Source organism: Sceloporus occidentalis, unplaced genomic scaffold (assembly GCF_023333645.1).
Source record: "Sceloporus occidentalis isolate IW3139 unplaced genomic scaffold, rSceOcc1.0.p SCAF_6, whole genome shotgun sequence".
Lineage (NCBI taxonomy): Eukaryota > Metazoa > Chordata > Lepidosauria > Squamata > Phrynosomatidae > Sceloporus > Sceloporus occidentalis.
Window position 1 is genome coordinate 140,979,338 of NW_028316986.1, and position 23,502 is coordinate 141,002,839.

The 23,502-nt window shown below is 40.0% G+C and overlaps 2 protein-coding genes across 3 annotated transcripts in view; one reads left to right on the forward strand and one right to left on the reverse strand.

Annotated features, from left to right (window-relative positions):
* The window catches only part of ANGPT2 (angiopoietin 2), a 49,433-nt gene extending 32,276 nt beyond the window's left edge, over nt 1-17,157 (reverse strand). Inside the window, exons 1-2 of the mRNA XM_089531090.1 lie at nt 17,123-17,157; nt 11,892-12,602 (exon numbers count right to left, since the gene is read on the reverse strand). Of these exons, the coding sequence (XP_089387216.1) occupies nt 11,892-12,179 (288 nt within the window). The 5' untranslated portion in view covers nt 12,180-12,602; nt 17,123-17,157. The remainder of the gene's footprint in view (nt 1-11,891; nt 12,603-17,122) is intronic.
* The window catches only part of LOC149311450 (microcephalin-like), a 110,792-nt gene that overhangs the window by 58,821 nt on the left and 28,469 nt on the right, over nt 1-23,502 (forward strand). The gene's annotated exons all lie outside the window — the stretch shown is intronic.

Here is a 23,502-nt window from a genome sequence, read left to right on the forward strand (position 1 = left end):
ATGGATCAACTTAGGTTTGTTCAGAGAGAAACCAGAGTGGCAACTGCACTCAAATTATCATAAATGATAACCAAGCCAAGGAACAAAGTTCTGTGGTTTCCTTGGCTTTTTCCACCATGAAAGGGAGTGACTGGGTAGCATGAACCAACACACTGTTTGCCATTGCTTACCACTGCGGTCCCCTGGTTTATTGTTTTATGTAAACTAGGCCACTGTGTTGTGCAAAATCCCTGAAATAGCAGTCTGTTGGCTTTGATGGAGGGTAGGCAGACAAGCAGTTTAGCAGAGAAGGAAGAGTCCATCATGCATGGGTCTTACTGCCTTCTGCTGCATGCTCTGATTCTCTGGAGTATGTTTGTAGGACCATCAGCAGCTGTAACTGTGAGGAAATTGACATGCTCACACATAAAGAAACCCCTCCACTCCATCCATGAGTAGAGAGAAGTGCTTTCTGCTCATGTCAAGCCACAGGGTTTAAATGATGATGCAAACCCCCATCTGTTTATGCATCACAGGTTATAACATGCCTTCAGAGATAATTTTATATGCCTCCAGACCCCAACTGCGAAACTTCTCAAATTATACTCCTTACTATTTTTTGTAGAAAGCAACTGAGTTGGCTTTGCTTTCATACTAGATTTATATAGCAATAAAGGGACTGCACTGATTTCCCAAGCATGCTGCTTGTATTTTAGCTTCCAAGTACCTATTTGCTAGTTGCCAAGCATTGGACTCAAAAATAATGTTGCACTTGAAGGTAATTGTTCTTAAAATACTGTGTTTTGGAATAATATAAATATATCTCTGCTTGTAACACATGAATACAGGCTTTCCCATTCTTAATAAACTATTTGAAAAAGTTCATATTCATCATTTTAAACAGCTCACAAAGGCATGATATGGGTTCCCAAAAAGAAAGCTATCCAGCAGGCAAAAGTGTCTCAAATATCTATAATGTTTTCTACTAAAGAGAAAAAAATATTATTGCTCTTGAATAAAAATATTATACATTAGTGATTGTTGGCGATCGCCGCGGTGCCAAGGGGCCTCCTCCTCCCCAGCTTAGGAGGAAGCCTCGGCCTGCTCCCAGGCCGGGAAAGAGCGTGGGGGCCGCTTGGCATCGCAGCGATTGCCACGGTGCCAAGGGGCCTCCTCCTCCTCCCCGGCTTGGGAGGAAGCCTCGGCCTGCTCCCAGGCCGGGAAGGGGCACGGGGGCCACCCATCATCGCGGCCATCGCCGCGGTGCCAAGCGGCCTCCTCCTTCTCCTGGCGAGCAAAGGAAGGGTGAGGGCCCTTTTGCCGGCCTCTGATGGCCCCAGGAGGGACCCTCAAGGGCCGGCAAACACCGAGGGAGGAGCCAGAGGCTCCCTCCCTCTGACAAGGGGGTGGAAGCCCCGCCCCCTGGAGGGCAGAAGCCCCACCCGGCACCCAGCCCCCATCCTGGGGGTAGAAGCCCCGCCCCCGACACGTGACCTTAAAAAGGTTCGCCATCACTGACCTATATTATTACTATGCTATCTTTCAAGGATTAATGTGTGGCTCTAATGACATATAAGTGAGATGTCTTCCACCCAACTGCCTCCATATGTTCTACTTGTCCAGCTCTGTGTCCTCATCTGTGTATGAAATAGTATCTGCTGCTGTACTGGGCCACTACAACATCCTTTGCAACATGAGCCCACTTGTACATCTCCATGCATGAACTTTCTAAACAGTTATTTGGCAGTAGAGATAAATTTTGTAGATGCTTTCTGTTTTCTTTTCAAAATTTGCTGTTGTATTACCTATCCAACAGGAAATAGATGAGGTCAAGAAACTCTTGATGCCTAAAATACAGGTATATACAGAGTACTGGCTAGGGGAGTTTTATCCAGAGGTTTCCCTGCGTATTTTGAGAACTGTTAAATCTCCTCCTCTTATTTATTAAATGTATTTATTGACTGCTTTCTGCACAGCAACACTCCCAGAGCAATGTACAGTTATAAAGGATTATTTTAAAATAGTTTATGTTAGCCTTGTTACCACAGAGACATCTCTGCCTTGTGTGCTCTCCAATCCAGGCTCTTGGAGTGAAGAGACACACAACGGAGTCTGTTGTTGTTTTAGTAGTTGTTTCCAACTTATGGTAATCCTAAAGTGATCCTATCATGGGATTTTCCTGGCAAGATTTGTTCAGAGTGGGTTTGCTTTTGCCTTCCTCTGTGGCTGTGACAGTGTGATTTGCCCAAGGTCACCCAGTGGTTTCCCTGGCTGATTCAAACCTTGGTCTCCAGCCCTCCATATCCACGGATTCAACCATTTTTATTTATTTTACTTAGTTATTTTATTTCTATGCCGCCTTTCTCCCAAAGGAACCCAAGGCGGTTCACAATATAAAAACACATGAAAACAAAATTGTTTAAAACTATTAAAATAAACTAATTAAAACACTACAAAGTTAAAATTTAAACATACAAAAGTTAAAAAACACAATGAAAAAAATCCTCCCCCCCAAAAAAATAAAATAAAACCAGGCTAGTGTGATTTTAAAAAGCCTGCCTGTATAGAAATGTTTTTACCTGCTGGCAAAAAACCAGCAGGGAGGGGGCCAACCTAGCCTCCCATGGAAGGGAGTGCCACAGGGTGAGAGCAGCCACTGAGAAGGCTCTCTCTCATGTCTCACAAACGAGCCTGGGGTGCTGGTGGGACTGAGAGAAAGCCTTATCCTGAGGATCTTAGGGCTCTAGTTGGTTTGTATGAGGAAATACGGTCTCTCAGATAATCTGGACTTAAACTGTATAGGGCTTAATAGGTCATGACCAGTACTTTGAATTGTGCCCAGAAATGAATTGGTAGCCAGTGAAGCTGTTTCAATACAGGAGTTATATGTTCCCTATAATTGGCGCTGGTCAGCATTTTGGTTGTGGCATTTTGAACCCACTGAAGTTGCCAAACCATTTCCAAACGCAGCCCCACGTATGTGTTACAATAGTCCAAATGGGCTGTAGTCAAGATATGTGTCACCGTAGTCAGATCTAACATCTCAGAGAATGGGTACAGCTGGCGCACTAGTTTTTACTGTGCAAATGCATTCCTGGTCACTGCTGAGACCTGGGCATCCAGGCTCAGAGTGGAGTCCAGGAGGATACCCAAGCTGCGAGCCTGAGATTTCAGGGAGAGTGTAACACCATCCAGCACAGGCAAAGCCCCAGTTCCTTGATCTGCCTTACGACTGACCAATCTGTCTTGTCTGGATTAAGCTTCAATTTGTTTGCCCTCATCCAGTCCATTACTGACAGCAGACCATTGGTTCAGCACAGAGACAGCTTCCTTGGAGTCAAACAGAAAGAAAAGATAGAGTTGGATGTCTTCTGCATACTGGTGACACCCCAAAGCTCCAGATGACTTCTCCTAGCAGTTTCACGTAGATGTTAAATAAGATGGGGGAACAACACAGAACCCTGTGGGACTCCACAGGCCAGCAGCCAAGGAGTCAAACAAGAGTCCCCCAGCACCAGGATGGAAATTGGCCTTGCCGCAGTGAAGTACAGTGGTCCCCCGGGTTACGAAATTAATTCGTTCCGCTGCCCTTTTCGTAACCCGGAAGACTTTCGCAAGCCGAATTGCCATAGGCGCTAATAGCGAAAGCCGCTTTTTGGTGCGAAATAGCGCCGAAAAGCACCAAAAGTTTTTTCGTAACCCGAAAAAACTTTCGTAACGCGGAACAGTTTTTTTTAATTATTTTTTTTCGTAACCCGGGAATTTCGTAAGGCGGTGCTTTCGTATCCCGGGGTACCACTGTATTCACCACTCCTTTTACCCACTCGGCCAGTCCCCCTCTAGTTGATTTCAGAAGCCAGGAAGGGCAAGGATCCAGTATGCATGTGGTGGCCTTCATTTCTCCAAAGATCAAGCCATCCATGGCTTGAAAATATTCCCCCCCCCCCAAATTTTGAAAAGCAAACTTTAATTTTGCCATTATATAAGGTTCACCATTTTACTGTTCATTGTATACAATGGGACTTGAGCATCCATGGATTTTGGTACATGGGGGGGGGGGCTGGAATCAAACCCCAGTGGATACCAAGGGCACACTATGGTCCATCATTCAGACCACTGCACTGCACCATGCTGGCTCTCTGCTAAATATCTCAAATTCTGGGCAGGATCATATTGAAGAAGCAAATTTTCAGATATTGTGGCTTCAATATATTTACATGTTGTAGGTCACAACCAGTGCCTTGAACTAAGCTCAGAAAGAAACTGGAAGCCAGTTTTTAGGGCATATAGTCTTCTTTCACCCCATCAAAGTCAACAATGCATTATTTTTGTGTCTGGGGAAAGGTTAATGCTATTATATCTACAGAGTTAATATTTTGCTTGTAACAAGTTTGTTTAAGTATTGGGTAAGAAATCAGTGATATGTCCTTTCTCTACCGAAAAGGGGGATACAATTGCGCGGCACTGCTGCGCAGCAAGAAAGGAGCACACAGAAGCGGCTCCTTTTTTGCGGTGCACTTGCACCGCACCAAAGTGCCAGCAACAGCGTGATGACTTGCCAGCAGCACAGCGCTGTTTGGACGCTGAGCTGCTGGCACATCATCACTGTGCACACCATCTGGATGGTGCGCAGCTGCGGTGGCCCATTATGTGTGCACACCCCGCCCCCGAGCAACCCTAGCACGTCATGGGCATGCTGCCGCAAAGGGCCCATCTGTACCGGGCCAAAGTTATTGAGATTATTTTGTTTGTTAGTAAGACATTCTGGAGATCAATTTCGCTTCTAGGTATGCTATACAGAGGACATGGAAGAGCAAGACAGCTGCCTCAGGTATTATATGCTGGAAGGCTGCAGAAGCCTCCTAGCCATCTCTCCCATGTCTCCTGGTCATTTGCCTCTGTGAAGATCTGAGCTGTGTCTGCCACATAGCTTCTTCTAAACTAGCCTGCAGACATTAGATTCAGTGGAAGGAATTATTATTATTATTATTATTATTATTATTAATGTTATTTATACCCCGCCCTTCAGCCCTAATGGTTCTCAGAGCGGCTTACAATTATTATTTTTAATAAGACGGTTCCCACCACCATTGTCAAAGTAAAATTAAATTTCCAGTCTAATTGGCTTCTTTATATGGAATGGCAGGAGGAATTGCCTCCTTGTCATTTATCTTATGATCATGGCTAAGTCACATGCTCTCAGCCTCATGGAAAGGCAATGGCAAACCTCCTCTGCACAAATCGTGCCAAGAAAATCCCATGATAGGGTTGCCTTAGAGTCACAATAACTCAGAAACAACTTGAAGGTACACAACAGCATTAACATTTGCCTTAAGCAGTAGAATGTCATGGCTTAGCCCTTTAAGTTAGCTAGAGAGATCCTTTCAGATCCCAGAGAGCTCTCATATTTGTTAATAGCTGTGCAGGAACAGCTTCCCAGGCTATATGGCATGTTATATCTTATCTCTATTACAATATTAAGGGATTTGAAAAGATCAGTACATTTTCCTGTGCTCAATTGACCTCAAATTGCCAAAGCAAATAAAGTTCAATCAGTGATACAAGCAGAACCAATGCTAGTAATGAGTAGTATATAATTATTATAAATAAAAGTAAATATTCTAACTGACATGCCAGAAAGGTACACATCAGTTATTTGGGATTTCAGTGTATGCTATAGTATAGATTTAATTAGAAGCCTTTGCATGACATAACTTAAAATGCTTATTTATATTAAAAGCCAGGCAAACATAGTTAGCAGTCTAAAAGATTGTGTCTTTAACTCTCATATAGTAATATTAGGTTCTGTCTGAGAACCACCTCTCTGCAATACTGCCTTGTTGATCTTTTTAATGCAATCAGCCGCATAGCCTTAACAGTGGGATGAAAGTCTGTCTATGTGAAGTTGTCCAAATGCTTGTATAGGGATGGGAGATACTATAGTTTTCATGTCCAGAATTTGGAACTACATCTCCCAGAATCACTCCATCAATACTGGCTATATTCGCTGGGGAATTCTGAGAATTGCAGTGCATCAAAGTAATATTCCAAGCTGTGATCCTGCCTGTACAATTCAGCCACAGTGTTCACAGTATTTTCAGTACCAGTCAACTGATTAATCAAATATTGAACATATATAAACATATTCTATATTGAGTAAAATCACAGTTCCATCTAACTCAGTAGTGTCTCTGGCCCTTCAAAAAGACATGGGAGACAGCAGGGATTAACATGTAAGTCAGAGAGTATGTTTTATTATCAAGCTAAGGTTTCCATTGACTACCTGTTATGTAAGAATAAAACTATTTGCTTATTTCATTTTTGCATTTTACAACAAACATTTCAAAAGTTTTCTCCCTGCTGCATCAGGTTATAAGAGCTCTTGGATATTTTCCAATGATTTATTTGATTTGATTGTTTGATTTTTGTAAAATTTGACTCTGCAATGATTTTGTGCGCAACCTACTTTTTAGCTCTTCCTGATGGTTGACAAATTGCTGAAGAGGTAGCACATTAAAAGTCTTATTGCTCTTACATAGTTGAAAAATTGTGTGATGGTTGACATTTCTGATGAGTTACCTTCACCTGTTGAGACATCCTTTCTTAACAAAGGCAAGAAAAATTGTTGTTCTTTATATTCCTTCTGTTACTTGACCATGGTAAATACTTTGATATATATACAGCGTAGTATGATAAGTAGCAGTGACAGCCTTCTTTTCTGCTGTGCTTGAGTTTGATGTCAGACAGCATTGGTAGGAGGAAAGAGTCTGCTGCTGTCCGATCCTACTGAAATCAGGGTCACCTAAACACCTTAAGATCACACATTTACAGCCTTCCAACTTTGTCCAGAGTTTTACTCCTGTGTTCAGTTAAACCACATTGTATAATTTCATGCAAGGAGCCCTGGTAGCACAGGGGTTAAATGCCTGTACTGCAGCCACCCACTCACAAACCACAGTACCAGCCAGGGGCGCAGGGTTGACAAAGCCTGGCATCCTTCCGAGGAGGTCGCTAAAATGAGTACCCAGCTTAATGGGAGCAATCAGCGTAAACATTGTAAACTGCTTAGGGAGTGCTTAAGTGCACTGAAAAGCAGTATAGAGATGTACTTGCTATTGCTAAACAAAAATGAAGCTTTATGATTCCCACATTTCAAGTGATCCCAATGGCGCAAGTCTCAGATTGCCAACCTGCCATGGAGTAATGGTTGCACATGTCATATAGTACAAACATGTGCACTATGGATGGTTTGTGTTACAAGCACACAAACTGGGGTGTTCCATCAGCCTCCATCCATAAGAGCACAAAGAAGATGGCTGGCACACTGTGCATTTGATGATATTACTACACTGTGTTAATCTCCATAAGTCATGCAGATGAGCCAGTCATGTCAGAGTTCAAGAAGAGTTTTAATGCTTTTACTACCTGTCATATCAGCCCAGGACAGAACTCAGGCAGCACAATATCCAGCATCAGTGAAAGCCCTCTTTTTATTTTAGGCCCTATGAAGGGGGCATTTTTGACACAAAATGCCAGGGAGAAGATTTGCATCTTTCGTACACCAAACTGGAAATTGATTTTTAATTTTTTTTCTAGAAAGTAACACAGACAAAGATATCAAACTAAATGTTGTTGTGTGCATTCAAGTTGTTTCTAATTTGTGGCAACCCTGAGGTGAACTTATAATGGTTTTTCAAGATTTGTTCAGAGGTTTGCCCTTGCCTTCCGAGGCTGAGAGAATGTGATTTTGTCTAAGGTCACCTAGTACATTTCCATGGCTGAGCCAACCTTGTTCTACAGAGTCATAGTCCAATGCTCAAACCACTACACCATACTGACTCTCATTAAGCTAATACTGCATATTGAAGATAGTGTATAGTTTAACCCTTGAGAGTTAGAGGTAAAGAACAGGAGATCCTATAGTTTCTCAGAAGATCTTGTACTTTCTGAGGAAGTGTTTTCTTAGCAATACAATGACACTTAATTTTTGCTGAGTAACATGTTGCTGTTATTTGCTTTTTAAAAATAATCAGTAAGGAGGTACCTTTTAAAGCAAGAGTAGGCAACCTGATACTCTCCAGATGTTTTGGACAACAACTCCTCTAATCTCCAATGATTGGCTATGTTGACTGAGGTTTATGAGTTTCAACCCAAAGCATCTGGGGGGCACCAGATGGTTTACCCTGGCTTTGAAGCTTCTGTGAGAGAATAGACGGACGCAGACAGCTACTGTACATTTGCTGCTAAATCAACAGATCACCTCACAGCTCCATTCATCTCATTTGAAACTACACACAGAGACAGTGGCCTTTGGTCAGTTTTGCAGTGCTCAGTGAATTTCATGCCTTATGTTACTGACAGTCACTGCAGGATATGAGAGCAGCTTTAAAAATGTTAGTAGTCATAATGTTTCATTAGTGTGTTGAGATGTTAAGGGAAAGGAATTGGACAGTTAATGATTACCAATGTATAGTAGAAGTGGAAAAGAAAACCAAGAATAAACTGAGCATACAGAACTGAGCAAGAAACAATATTGTTCCTGCCTGGACACTCTGATAAGTCTCAGTACAATATTTGGGGTATCTGGGACATATTCTGCACATTTTGGCTGAACAAGTATGTATGTGAATGTATGCACATACATGTCTGTGTGTATATGTATGCCATTAATGCTGTGTGGCATGTTTGTATATTTGTGGAAGAAAAAAACAAGTTATTAATCAAGAGAAAACAGTAGCTAAAATTTGTTTACAGTGAATTGTGTTTGTAAGCACATTTTTTTTATCTATCATTACATAGTATTTTAGATGCGATTTTAGAATGTTTTAAATAGAGATGTATTTTGCCTAGCCAAAGGCAAACTGACTGGCTCCTATGCACTTTGCAAAAGTGGAGAAACTAACATAGAAATGGAAAATTCCAGAACTGGTGCAGGTTTGAAAGTAATTTGAGGGTTTCAATACATATGTGCACTGTAGATTTCACTCTTCTCTTGAAGTATGAGTTGCTGGAAAATGCCACAATAACCTGCCCTGTGGATTGGTATGTTAGACATTTGTTTTAATTTTTGACTACAGACATACTAGCCCTTGAATTTATTTATTTATTTTTAGCAAAATTAGTTAAACAACAGTATACAATTGCTGCTGCTAGCAACAATCGCTTTATCGTTGTCAGTGAAGTCTGGTTGTCTAGGAACCTGTGCTACACTGGCTTTGATGTTCATTTCCAGACTGCACACAACCACTGTGACACCTTGAGACTTCCTATTGTGACGGTGAAGCAAGCACAGTGATTTCCACACTCTTCCATTCAGACAGTTAGGTATCCATTCAAAAAACATAACATTTCGTCTGATGAGTGATTAAAGACAGGAGGTGTAATACTGTTTGAGGATGTAAAATGCATTAGGTGCATGGCTTTTGTGAATAACTGTTTTCTAAAGGGAATTAGATGTTGACAGTATTATTGCAGTCACATGTCAAACAGGAGGGTTCATTTTCATAGCTTGAAACTAGTAACCATATTTAGTGCACAGGACACCCTCTAAATGAGAGGAGATGATAAAAAAATCTCAATTTGTGAGACATTTCAAAACTATTATTCAAGGTTTTGATTTTTAATATATGAACTAATTGAACTGTTTAGTTCCAAAATATTGTTTGAGAGTACACAATGTTATCTATGCCATCATTAATAAATAAAAGATGTTTAATGAACTGAGTTATCCCCCAAAAATCTTCCTTTATTTTGCTTTCATTGAACAGATATCATTTTTAAAAAGCATGTTTTGAACTGATGCTCAATGTTCATAGAGAGACTAAGATTGAATAAGTGCCAAGTGGGAAAGAACTGACAACCCAAACATAAAGCTATGCCAACTGATAAAGTTCGGTTAATAAAATGTAGAAAGAATTAACTGTTTAATTTTTTGCTTGATTATGCTTGATTAGTATATCTTATTGTGCTTTTATTTGATTTTTGGCCTCATAAATAAATCTTTAGGTTATCAAATAAATCTGAGAACCTAAATGATAACCTAATTTCTACAATATTATTTATTTAGACCAAAAGCTCAGTCCTTATATGTGTTTGTTGTAAACAGCTCAATAACCTAAATAAATCTTTAGATTATCAAATACTGTTTTAAATGCTTTTGTTGCTGCTCAAACTTATTTTAGACGTTTTTTTGTATGTCTGACATAGTCAAATAGTCAATTGCTTTAAAAAGAAATGGGAAAATGCAGTCCTATATACATGACTGAAAGAAACAAGTTCCAGTTATGCTGGAGTGTGGGGGTGGAGGAGACATATCAGTCTATAGTCTCTGTTTTAATAAATCTTTGGTTGAAAAGTTCAGAGGCTTATACAAGATTATATGTTTAACCCGCATCCAGACAGACAGGATTTAGTCCCCTAGAGTTACGTTTTGTTACAAAAAGTTCACAAAATTAGACCTACAAGGTAGGCTTCTTACAACATTGTCACCTGAACTACATGTCCTCATGTTTTAGTACCTACCATTTACAGTTTATTTTACAGACAAAACTACTATTTTAAAGATACAGAAATTGTATTAAATACATATTTTAGAGGAGGAGGAGGACACTGACAGCTATTCCAAACAGACATTTCATCTCATGTGTTCTTTGCTTTCTGACTGTGTGTTTGACTATTGTGGAATACCCTTATTTCTTAGCAAATTTATTAGGAAATTAATCCCATTTCATATAATGGGACCTGCTTCTGAATAAACCTGCTCCAATTTTCTTAAAACACAGTTGTTGTATCATGAGACACTGAAAGGTACCTGGCACTCTAACTGGACTTTGTATTCAGTTTTTCCAGGTGGCTTAGGATGATGACATCCTATTCACACTTACTTGACAGTAAAGTCCACATAACTCAGTGCTGCTCAGAACAAACATATATAAAGACAGAGTTTTTAGTCTAAATAAATAATACTGTCAACATTAGTCTTGTTTTGGTTCTTTCCTATGCAAGCACCTTATTTTGCTTCCTGTAATTAACTTTTTAATTATCAATATATATATATTCCACCATTTATAACAGTGTAGTGGAGAAATTACACAAGAGCTTTGAGAAAACATTATCAGTTCACCTACTTCTATATAATGTTTCACAAAAAAAGAATATGGCATGAACATTCATCAAATATTGTTCCTTGAAATTCTACTCCCCCACACCCACCCCATAGATTCAAGTCATAAATTCAGCCATGCCATGGAAATACTACATACACATAACTACTACATGATTCCAGTGTTATAGACAAATCTATTTTGTAGTTCATCATCAGTTATTCCCAAATGTTGTCACTGAAATGCCACAAGAATTAGAATTCCTCTACACATCACATGATATACAATATATATATGGTCTTTCTGCTAATGCCCTTAATACCTTTTTCACTGTAGGCTTCACTCTTAAACAAATTAAACTGGAACTAAATTCCATTGGAATTTATGTGTCTGGGAATGTGGTGCCAGATATGGAACAGAGTATAGCACTTCAGATGCATGCACAAACAGCACAGAATTCTAAGAATATAATGTGGGGCGGAATAAGGTAGCCACTCTTCATAAAAGACACTTGAGATCTTTTTATAAAAAGCAGAATATAATTTAAAGCAACTCCTCAATGAATCAGTTTCTCTGATTCAGGAAATAAACTTTCTCATGATGGATCTTTCACATGGTTCTAAATGGCATGCTTCTCTATTAACAGCTCCCAGCAAATTTGTTTGTACAGAATAGCTGACGAAATTGTCCTGACATGCATTCCACCCAACTACAAAAAGAGTAGGAGCAACAGATTAGAATACTGTGTTAAAAAGGCTGAGCCTTCAGGAAGGATAGAAATTATATTCTTTTTGCCTTTTTTTTTTTTACCTTTATTAGCCACTGAGTGTTGTTTTCCAGGATGTTTTCAAGAAGCTGAAGCCTTTGTATGGAATCATCATAATCTAAAGGTGCATCTCTCTGTACTGCATTAGAAACATAGGAAGTAGAAGAAGATCGGCAGTTGTCCATCTCCGGCAGCAGAAAAGTATAGCTACACAATCCATGCTGGACTTGGTATTGTTTCTTGCCTAGGGTCTCTATGCTTTTCCGAAAGGAGTTGTATCCTGAAACTAGTACAAGACTCCAGCTCACAATAAAACAAACAGGCAGCCACATTTTCTCCTGTATAACAGTCAGCAGGGTGAGTGTTGTTAAAGAGTTCAGGTTATCTTGATTGCCTCTTGCAACCGTCTGTCAGTGCCTCACTGACATGGGCAAGTCTGGGGGAAAGAGTCCCAAGTTCTCCTGATAGCCAAAGCGTGGTTAAAAAGTTGCAGGCTGTCCCATGCAGATCTCTCTCAGCTGCTGTCAGATCTGTATTCCATGTTCAGACATCATTTTTTTCCTTATGTTAAAGAACATGTCATACTCTGCTTTCCAAATTCTCCACTTTCTGTTTCCTCAGATGTCTTGTTAAGAGGACCTAAACATGTGCAGCTGAAATCATTCTTCCCTCTTTGGGCATCCGTTATCTTCCTGGGGAGGGTCCTGTTGTGAAGGCAGCGTGCCTGTGCAGAGCATGCTGTTTTATCCATTGAGCTGCAGGAAATGGGGGTGGGGGGAGAGATCAGCTGCAGGAACACTCTGAATTTCCTAAGCACCTCCCCAACTAAGGGTCTCAAAGAGCCCTTGCCGTCCTTGGAAATCTTCTATTTTGTGGGTTTTGGTTTGGTGCTACATGAGTATATTTTATTTTTAATACACTGCTTTAAAGGCACAGTCACACACATTGTTTGCTTCCCTTTGGAGAGATGAGGAAAGTCCCTTGGTGTTCACTAGTAAGTAAACACTGTGTAGTCTGCTCAATATGGGGATGCGGAAGCTATTTCAGCTCAAAGACTGAATTTGCTCTTGATAAGCAGGACAACATACCATACTGTCATTTACAGACACATACAGTGGACTTCACCTGTCACTATTTTTCCAGCGTTCCTCAAGTCTGTGAGCAGCAAACGGTGGCATGGTCATATCAGTGGCCTAGTGAATCTGTTCTTTTGATTCAGATTTTACAGGAGCTACCCATGTCATGTCATATGAAGTATCTGCTTTTATTGGAACTTTTGACTTTGGTATATCAGCAGAAATCACTGTTAAGTACCATATATACTTGACTATAAGTTGATGTTGTGTATAAGTTGAGGGCAGGTTTTAGAACCAAAATTAGGAATTTTGATATTACTCGTGGATAAGTCGAGGGTATGCCTTCCTCCCCCTCCACAGCCCAGCTGTCACCTCGGAGGACAGCCAGAGGACATCCAGGCTGAGGAAGGAGGGGGAAGCAAACGTTTGCCTCCCAAACCTTTCCTCAGCCCAGCTGTCCCTTTGGGAGGCAGTCAGGCTGCAGAAGATCCTTGAGGGACAAGCCTATTACTGTATTGCCCCGTATATACAGTAAGTCAACCTAGGTTTTTTGGGGGACTTCTTGGCATACATTTCTCATCTTATAGGCAAGTATATACAGTATGCATCTCATACACTTGGATTTGTATATGTGGTGCCACACTATATGAATCTAAAAATGGACAATTTAGTAATTTTAGAAGCCAGTTCTTTCTACTTGTCATAATGAGTTTTCCCAAGCTACTACTCAAATTGAAATACATGCTCCTATTAAAAAGAGGGTTGATTTTCCCCTTATAGATTTCAGTTTATATGGCATATACTCTGCCATATCTGCTTTCTAATCTCTATTTTTTTTCCTGCAGGAATAGATCAGAGCAGCCAGTCATTTCTCACTTCACTAGTAATGTGTCAACTATAGGATCAAAACCAGCTATGCCTCACCCCACCAGGCTGGGAGTCAGACTAATAAAATTTTGTATAGCTTTTGCTGCAGGCTATAATGCTTTTTTCTAAACAGATAGCTGGTCTAAGACAGGGAGTGGGACAACAGCTCAATGGGAAAGTCAACGTATTGCATGCGGAAGAGTCAGATTCTGGCATCTTCAGTGTAAAAGAATCACGTAGCAAGTAATGGAAAAGGCTGCTGCTTGAGAATTGCTGCAAACTAGAGTAGATATTGCCAGCTTATGGTGATTTAGTCACTAGCTGGACAAAAAGCCTGACATGGGATGAGGCAGTTTCCTAAAGTAAAGTTCCTAAAGCTTCCTAAAGTAGGTGAATGTGATATATACATCTTTCTAGCTGCCCAAACTGTTAGTAGTAGCATGGGAAATTTAAAATGGTAACAACATATACACACACACATACACCTCTCTTTCTTGACTGGAGGGAGGATTGTTTGACCACATTTCATTGAAAATTATGCTAACTTTGTTAGGAATCCTAAAAATTCTTCTCCACAGAGGAAGGAAGATTAGACTAACACAATTTGTCATGTTTTGCTTGGCTGAGTATTTTGAGTTTTGTGGTGAAGGTCGTGTTTTGTGGATTTGTCAGGCCAATCATGTATTTGCCTTCTGTGCATGGTGCATTTTCTCATCAATGTCATGGTTAGAAGCCTGCGGAGGAGGGAACATGGTTGGAATCTTCTGTCCTGTCCTGCTAATTTTACCACAGGATGTTGATGTGGCAAGAATTGGGAAACCAACAGAGAGAGATTCTTGGCTATAGTCCCCATGATCTAGAAGGTCTTCCACTCCCACATAGTTATTTGAGATCTTTCCGAGGTTCACATAGTTCCTAAACTATGTTATTTCACTGATAAATAAAGCCACATAGTGGTCCTAATGGTCATACTTACAATTCCTGCTCATCTCAGAGCAGTCACTACACTTACTGTATCCTTGACCCCACTAAACTTCTCTTCTCTATCCAGCCTTCCCCTGCCACAATGTTCTGGAGTACTAGAAAGCTTGCTCACTACTTCATGACATTTCAGTTGGCCTTGATAAATGTGTTACTTTTTCCTTTAATGGGCATTTTCCTGTAATGGGCCAACATGACTACATCCATCTTTTTTATAAGTATTTCTGTGCCTGGTAACAGACACCCATGCATAGAAGTATTTGAAGGAACTATATATATTTTAAAAATGAAGAGTGCAGTCACATACACAATAACAATTCACACAAGCACAACATTCAGAGCTAACCAAAATGGAAATATGGAAATGGGATAGCAAAGTTTCAGGGGCTTGCAGGGGAAATACACACACACACACACTATATCAGCTATTTTTTCTTATTTAAGATAGGATAATTATACGTATGATAATTGTGATAATAATATCCAATTGCATATAGAATGGTCTCACTTCTATAATTCTTCTGAATTATAGGGCCAGCCACATTACACCGGTGTTGAAAGATCTGCACTGGCTGCCGATTCGCTTCCGGGCACAATATAAGGTGTTGGTAATGACCTATAAAGCCCTAAATGGCTTGGGCCCAGGATACCTGAAGGACCGCCTCTCCCCATACATTCCGCCCCGCACCCTCAGAACATCTGGGCAGCAGTTACTTAGGGTCCCCGGGGCTAGGCTTGTCTCCACTGCTAGGAAGACATTTTCCATCGCCGCTCCGACCCTTTGGAATACGCTGCCCATAGAGCTCCGCTCGGCCACCTCCCTGGCCCAATTTAGGAAGGACTTAAAGACCTTCCTTTTTAGTGTTGCATTCCCCGATTAAAATCCAATGAGCCTCCTTCCTCTTCACTGGCAAGGGGATAGGCTAACTCGGGGCTTTTCTGTTTGTTTATTGGATTTGTATTGCTGTTTTATTGTACCGTTTTTAACTGTGCTGTTAACCGCCCTGATCTGTTGGAAGGGCGGTATATAAATAATTTTTTTTTTAAATTCTTCTGAAGTGAAAAATATTGGTCGGTATCATTGCATTAATACATAATTACTACATTACATTACTACCTATCACTACATTATTGTACTGTAGTGCCTATCTTCTCTATGAAGTCTCAGGTAATAAATCAGCCGGGTTAAATAAAACATTGTGCAGATGAAAATTTGTTTTGCCACAGACCCGTATCATGCCTATCTTCTCTCACACTTCACCACTCTGTATAGGGTGACCAGATGTCATAACTGCAAAGGAGGACAAGGCACTGCAAAATGGAAGACATTTGAGAAAAATGTAGGACATTACAAAATAAAAGCTAAAAACACTATTATAAATATAAATTCACGCTGCTTAGTCATGCTTAAAATGGAGGACATTTTGAAAATTCTCCCAGACAATTCTCCAAGTCTTAAAAATGGAGGACATTTGATCATCCTCTCTGTACCACCCAAAAATATGCTTTGGAGGATTGCCAAGGCACGGGGGAGGGAGAAAAATTGATCCCCTGTCAAGTTTTGTTGCTGAAAGCAATTCTGTCAGCAGAATTATAGTGTTGGATCCAGGTGATAGTATGCAACTAGGAATGCAGGAGGTACCTGTCTGTATGTGCTACAAATAAAGTTTTGCAATACATGCAAAAGGTTGTAATTTTACTCTGTGTTGCCTGTGGGATTTTTAAAAAGCATCAATTGGATCACTTTTTGATTTGTTTTGTTTTTCTGGTCACTAATATCTTCCTCCCTTCCTTTAGAATGTCTTTGCATTTATTGCATGTGCCTTAGAGGCTTGTATTCCAGCATAAGAGCAGGGCATAAACATTTTTAAATAAATAAAGCAAGAGGAATGCAAGCCTTTTCTTAGATTGCTTGCACCCCAGAGACAGAATTATTAACATTTAAGCAAACTAAACTATGAGCTGTCTTAGAACCACAGGATAGAGTGGGATATAAATCAAATAATTTTGATCCACACTTTTTGCATATGTCTTTGCATATTTGGGGATTTCCCAGCCTTCCTTCTGCTCCTCAAATCCTAACCAAGTATGAGGAAGAGAGTTTGGGGAGTCTAATTGCTTCATATTAATCCTGTTATTATATTTTATTTTGTTTTGTTTTCCATGTAATCTCTCTTGCCATCGTCATGAATGGTGGGTTCTTCAAATGGAACATTTGTTTTTGCATTGTGATTTCCGGCTTATTTTGGGTGGATTATACACTTTTAAAGATAAAATAGCAAATACTAGCTCTGTTAATTCTATCCCTTTCAACAACAACAACAGGATTTAGTTTACTTAGCGTAACTCACCTTATAAAGCAAGAAGGGGAAAGATAGGCTTTGCCAGATGTTCTTCAGGCAGTTATCTTTCCTGGGAAACAGTAATTTTCCTCATCCTTTAAATAAATAAATAAATAAATCCGCACAGTATATTACTTTTCTCTTTTAAAAGAGATGCCTGCATCCCATTGGTATGATCTTTTTATTTCCAGCTGCATAGCCTCTTTTTAACAGACAGACAAAGACACACTTTTGCGAGCTTTGGTTCCAGAGGTTGGGGAACTAAACACATTGGAAGCAGTACAAAACTATACGGACTAACCTGCAGGCAGATCCTCAGCATTTTTCTTTGCAAGATCATCCCATTGATTCCAGATGAATTTCAATTCCAGTAGAGTTTAGATTTCAGTAATAGTACTTCTGAAGTCGGGTGAATATGGGATGGAAAAGAGTTCTTAAAAACATAAACTCATATTTTATTTTCTCTAGATTGGAACATTGTTTGGGGTGGGGAATGGATTTATTCCTTTTATCCTTTTTCTTACATCAAGAAAGTCTTATATCCATTGGATAAGTCTTACATCTAGACAAATCATGCATAGATGGACATAGATGGACAGAAAACCTGCATAACAGCTCCACTTTTCCTCCAGTGTCACTGCTTTCACATAGTGGTCTGTTTCCTTTTGCTCCTCTGTAAATCTAGCTCTAGCTGCCTAAATTCCCCAAAGGCAAAAGATCCAATCTTATCTCGGAAGCTAAGCACAATCAGCTCTGGTTAGTAGTGGGATGAGAGACTGCCAAAGAATACCAGGTGTTGTACGCTATATTTTAGAGGAGGAAACTAGCAAAACCACCTATGCGTATTTCTTACCTAAGAAAAGCCTGTGGATTTTATCACACCAGTCTCCTGTCCCGCAAAAAATTACACTAGTTTAAGAACAGAAGTATATAGGTTTGGCATAATTTCTTATCATATTTCCCCCAACACTTGTGCTTTGGTGATCCATGATTGCGTGATCTGTTTTCCACACTGCCAAACACCGCCTTCTGGGAAGAAGGTGGGAATGAGCAGTTGCAGCTGCCAACTGCCTCCTGAAGCTGGCCGCTTTGTGAACATGCACACAGCAGCCGACTTCAGGAAGGTGTTGGCAGCTGTGACCATTGCTCCACACCACCCAAAGCGCTGGGCTGCTGTGTGTACATTCACATAACAGCCCCAGGCAATCATGGCTGCCAGTGACCCCCCCAAAGCCAGCTACTATATGAATAGGCACGCAACAGCCAGCTTTGGGAAGGTTTTGGCTGCTGTGGTCACTGGGAGGGAGGGAGAGAGATGGGGAGAGGAACAGAATTAAGCTCACTCACACTATTTGACAGCCTGAGAACTGCAGTGGAAGGGGCCTATCATACAAAGGCAGTAACGAAATAGCAGTGAGACTAAGAGCCTATTGATGGGTTTTGACCACCAGTGAAAAGATGCACTACATTAATGGATGGAATACAAGGCGGTGGCAGGATGGACACAACATTGCGTGATAAGTACCAGCCAAAGTCATTTTTATCCTGCTAGAATTCTGCTTTTCTAGCCTTGTGTAATAAAGTCCTATGAAATTCATGAGGTTGCCATAAGTCAACAGGCAACTTGAAGGCACACACACAGATGTAGCTATGAAGAGTGATGCCTTTCAGTGGCAGAGAGTAGCTGCTTTTCCCCTCCATGAGGGGCCTAGTAATTTCTTTGCTCAGTCCATGTAGCCTTCACTTTATAACCTAGGTGCAGTGTGCTTGTTCAAAAGGATATACAGTAGGTAGAACAGCTTGAGGGCTCAGAACAAAGCAAAGTATAAGGCACAGGGAAGTGATGCAGCTGCTGACAGTCAGTCAAGGCAACTTGGTAGCCTCATGTTTGCAATCTTTGTTCCTTGAACAGGATTGGGAATTGTGTGACCCTCCAGCTTTTGCTGGACTGAAATTCCCACCAGACCTAGCCAGCATAGCTGATAGTGAGGAATGCTGGGGGGTAGCAGTTCAACAACTTCTGGAGGGCTACATGATTCCCACCTCAGCCTTAACGTGAAAAAGAATATTGAAAGCCTACAAGCAGGAAGTTGAAAGATTGGTAGGTACAGACCATGATTAAGGGAAGATATTTTCTTAACAGGTATAAATTTCAAGGAAGGATCTTGATCTAAATCATCATAATCCGTAGACTATGAATTCATAGACTTTGGATCTTACACATCTGGATCTGAGAAGGTGATTTTACATTGCATTTCCTTTTCAATGAATTGTAGAGTTTATTTTCAATAAATTGGAAAGCCCCTCCGCCCCCTTTCCATACATTCAAGGACAATCCTGGCAACACGTAGCTGTGAAATGATAAATGCCTTTGCAAGCCCTGAACTGCTCCTTGGGTTTCATTTCTTCCCCAGTCGTTCATTATTAGCTCCCAGTAGTAGTGCTACAGCGAAATAAATCATCTGCTATGCTTTCCTGAGAAAAAGACTGCCGAGTTTCTTCAACTCAAGTCAGTAATAGAAATTTGACCCCTGATCCTGTCAGTGTAGGTGACAGTCCTATGCACAAGCAATAGAAAGGAAGGCTATTACAGATCTACAAGGGAGGGTAACTTTCTTTTTCATAGGTTTCCCCAAGGGTAACTGGTAGCTTCCAGATAAATATGCATCTGTGAAAGGTCTAAAACACAAGCCAGTTTTGGAGCAATGTGGTCCTTCACATGGGGAAGATTTCAAAGGAAGTTTCCCTTTAATTCAGCCAAATATTCAAATATTTTTAAATGCAGTTTATTTGGGAAAGGGGGAAATGAAGAGAACAAAGAATGGCAACAGTGGGCTCATTCACACCACAGAATTACAGCACTATGATTCCACCTTAACTCCTATGGTTCCATTCTATGGAATCCTGGGATTTGCAGTTTAGAGAGGGGTGTTTAGAATTCTCTGCCACAGAGCAATCCAACAGGTAGAACTGGCCAGTTCTAACTAGCAATCCATATGGCAAAAGATCTCATGTTTTGGTTGACCCATCAGGAACTAAATGGTGAGAAGTGGACTTTTCAGTTTTCTTTTCAGGGTTTCTTCACAGAGTCCACACACATAGAGGGACACAGTGGGACTTAACTTCCAAGTCACTGTCTGGAAAACTATTTTGTTGGTATCTGTAGTAGACATGCAGAGCACTATGCTGGCAGTATTCTCACCAGCCTATAGTATACATTTGTGATTGGTTTATGCCTCTTTTCCCTCTTAATTTGTATATATACTTCTGTCTATATCAACAGATAATTTTACATCTTCTTTTTTTAAAAGTGCTTGTTTCTCTTTCCACTACTTCTTTTGGTGGCTTCTAAATGTACTGTTCCCACAGACAACTTGTATGCCATGGTAATGCATACCAGGCCATGCTCCTTAGCTATACCAGTTCTTCAGAAAGACTAAACCAGGTCTTTCTGCTTGTTTTAGGAGCCATTTCTAAGATTATCTTGCTAAATAGGTCCCATGGGCTTACTATCACATGCCTTCTCTCCTTCTCACTGATTTGGGGTATTAACAGCCTTTATTCATGACCTTTAGCCTCAGCTAGTTACAGTCATTTCACCTCATAAGGAAATTTCAGAATAGCTGCCAGACTGGAAGAGGAAAGGTCTTCCTTCTCCCTGTCTTTTTCTCCATCTGTCTGTCTCTGTGTGTGTTTTGTTTCTTTGCTATAGCCTTTTCCTGCTCTTTTTATTCTCCTAGCCACCTCTGTATCCCCCAAATTATTAGGGAAGGGGTTCACTAAGTTGTATTAGTAATGTATGCATATTTTAAATCTTTTAATCTTGACAATCCAATCCTGTGCATCTTTACTCAGAAAAAAGTTCAATTGCATTATGGAATACGATAATAAACGCACATATGTATTGCAGTATCTAAAACATAACCATGTGCATTTAACCAAAAAAGAATGAAAATTCCAAGCAACACTTTTATCTTTCTCCAATCTCCCACAGTTCAGCATTTTGCACTTGAAAGCAACATTAATTTAAGTTAAAAATTGTGTCCATAGTTCAGATTTGGAACAGGCAAGGAAAAATATTTGAACAACAAAATAAAAGGTTTTTATAAAGTTCTAAAAGTTAAGTCTGAAAATGGTATGGCCAAAATTGTGCACATTTCAGGCACAATGTTTTAGTCAAGGAGACTGAACCAGGTCTTAATTTTACTATTGAAAGCAGCAGTGGTTTAAAATGAACAGTTTTCATTCAACTGCGCCATGTCTTCAGAAGATAAAATTTGCATTATAGTTGCTTTTTCTGCTCTTCAGTGAAAAGACATGCTTTGGTTACACAATTGTTTCTTCTTTTTGTTTTACTTGAAATTTTTCCTCTAACCTTTAACTGTTCTGCTCTTCACAACAGAAATTGCTACACATAACATGTTTGAAGATACAAAAAGATTTTTTCTTAGTTATTAGGACTGAAGACACTTTCAATTCCTGCCAAACCTAACAAACTACAGTTCTGAATTTTCAGTGTGAAATTAGAGACATTAGGTGCAGTTTCCATATAAGGGCTTGCTGTAGAAGTCTGTAGGGTAGATGGTTCAGCATATACAGAAGGAGTTTCCATTGCCTGAAATGGGAAACCTATTTTGCAGCTCTTACAACTTTTAAACAGGCTTCATTTATAAGTTATCTGAAATTTATTTCCAGACTATCTATTCTTCCTGTTATCACTTAAATGACAAAACAGTCTCTAAAATGCTGTCTTTACTGTACCTTAAACTGCGTTTTTACAAAGAAAAGAGCATATGTTGTCTTGCTCAAGCAAGTTTGTTAATGGATTTTTAAACCATTTTAGCCATTTACCATTAATTTTGTCTTCCATACACCCTTGGACCTTCTGCTTAAGAACATTCCTGCTTTAAGCTACTATCAATGGGTATAAATACATGTTACCTCAACTTCTGGAGTCATACGACTCATTCAATATTGATGTCAGAGAGAATGAAAAGGAAGTGAGAAATTGTGTAAAAGGAATAAACAACCATTTTAGAGCAAAAGGACACTTGTGGCAAGAGTAAAGTAATTAGTTCCTGACATCTGTTTCCCTCATAGAAAAGGGCAGTCATATGCTAACCGTTTTCTAAAAGCAAGCAAAAGGGTGTAGAAAATGTGGATGTTAATGTATGTGAGTCTGCTTTTCACATTGAATAGAGTTCCTAAAAGGTAGGCTTCTTTGTCTCAGGTGATTGCGGATTATTCTAGGATTCTTATCAGTTGGGTTCTAACATTTTCTGGACTGGATCTAAAATACCGAAAAATATTTTGTTCAGCCTGCAAGCCACTAACCTATGTGTATAAGCCTTCAGCTTTGTTTAAACCAAATAGGTCTTTTCTCCATCTCATATTTTTCTCTGTGGAGTTTTGGACGGATCAGGATGTATGTGTTCACAATTACTTTGCTTTGATCTTAATAAGGAATTTATCTTCATGGGCTTCTGTGGCATACACTCACAGGCAAAGCAATGCCATTTCACAGAGGCTGAGGTTAGGTTTGACCCTGTATCCTACTTTACAGGGGGCAATCCTCTGCTTCAACACTACCTCTGCGTAAATATAAAGAAACAAAAGAGGGGAGAGCAGAGACCATCAGTAGTTAGCACAAGACAGCAAACTGAAGCAGCACACAGATGACCTTCACTATGATGTGGTGCACTGTATTTCTATTTAAATTATAAACATTATTTTTAATGAGACAGTGTGGTGTAGTGGTTTCAGCATTGGACTATGACTCTGGAGGCAAAGGTTCAATTCCCTGCTCGGTCATGGAAACCCACTGTGTGACCTCAGGCAAGTCACATGCTCTCAGATCCTGAAAATCCTTGATAGGTTTTCCTTGGGGTTCCCATAAACGAGAAACAACTTGAAGGCACACAACAACAACAACAACATTATTTCTAAATTTTCATTAATACATAACAATTGCTGTTGCAGATGTTATACACATTTGCGTCTTAAGTTTGTCTCCTTTTAGAGCAAGTGTATTTCCTTCTCTTTTTTGGCAATGTGCAAGTGGCCCTCCTAGGATGAACCCAGCTGAAGGGTGCATGATGTAATAGGTATACAGTGTTGCATTCTAAAGTCTACCTCACAAATTGCACATGATTGTATATCTTGATTTACGTAGCAGGAATTAATCGCTTAGGAATTAATGAGTAGGGGTAAAATTCTACCTCAGGGCTAGACTTTAGGATATTATTTCTAGGACCAGGTTTGTTGAAGTTTGAGAGTGCTCCTTTTCTTCCCCTTCCTGGAGCTTTGATACAGCCTATGAAAGAATATATAAAATGCAATATGTGAAGCCTCCCTGCTGATATAATGTCGTTTTCCATTCAAGCTTATTT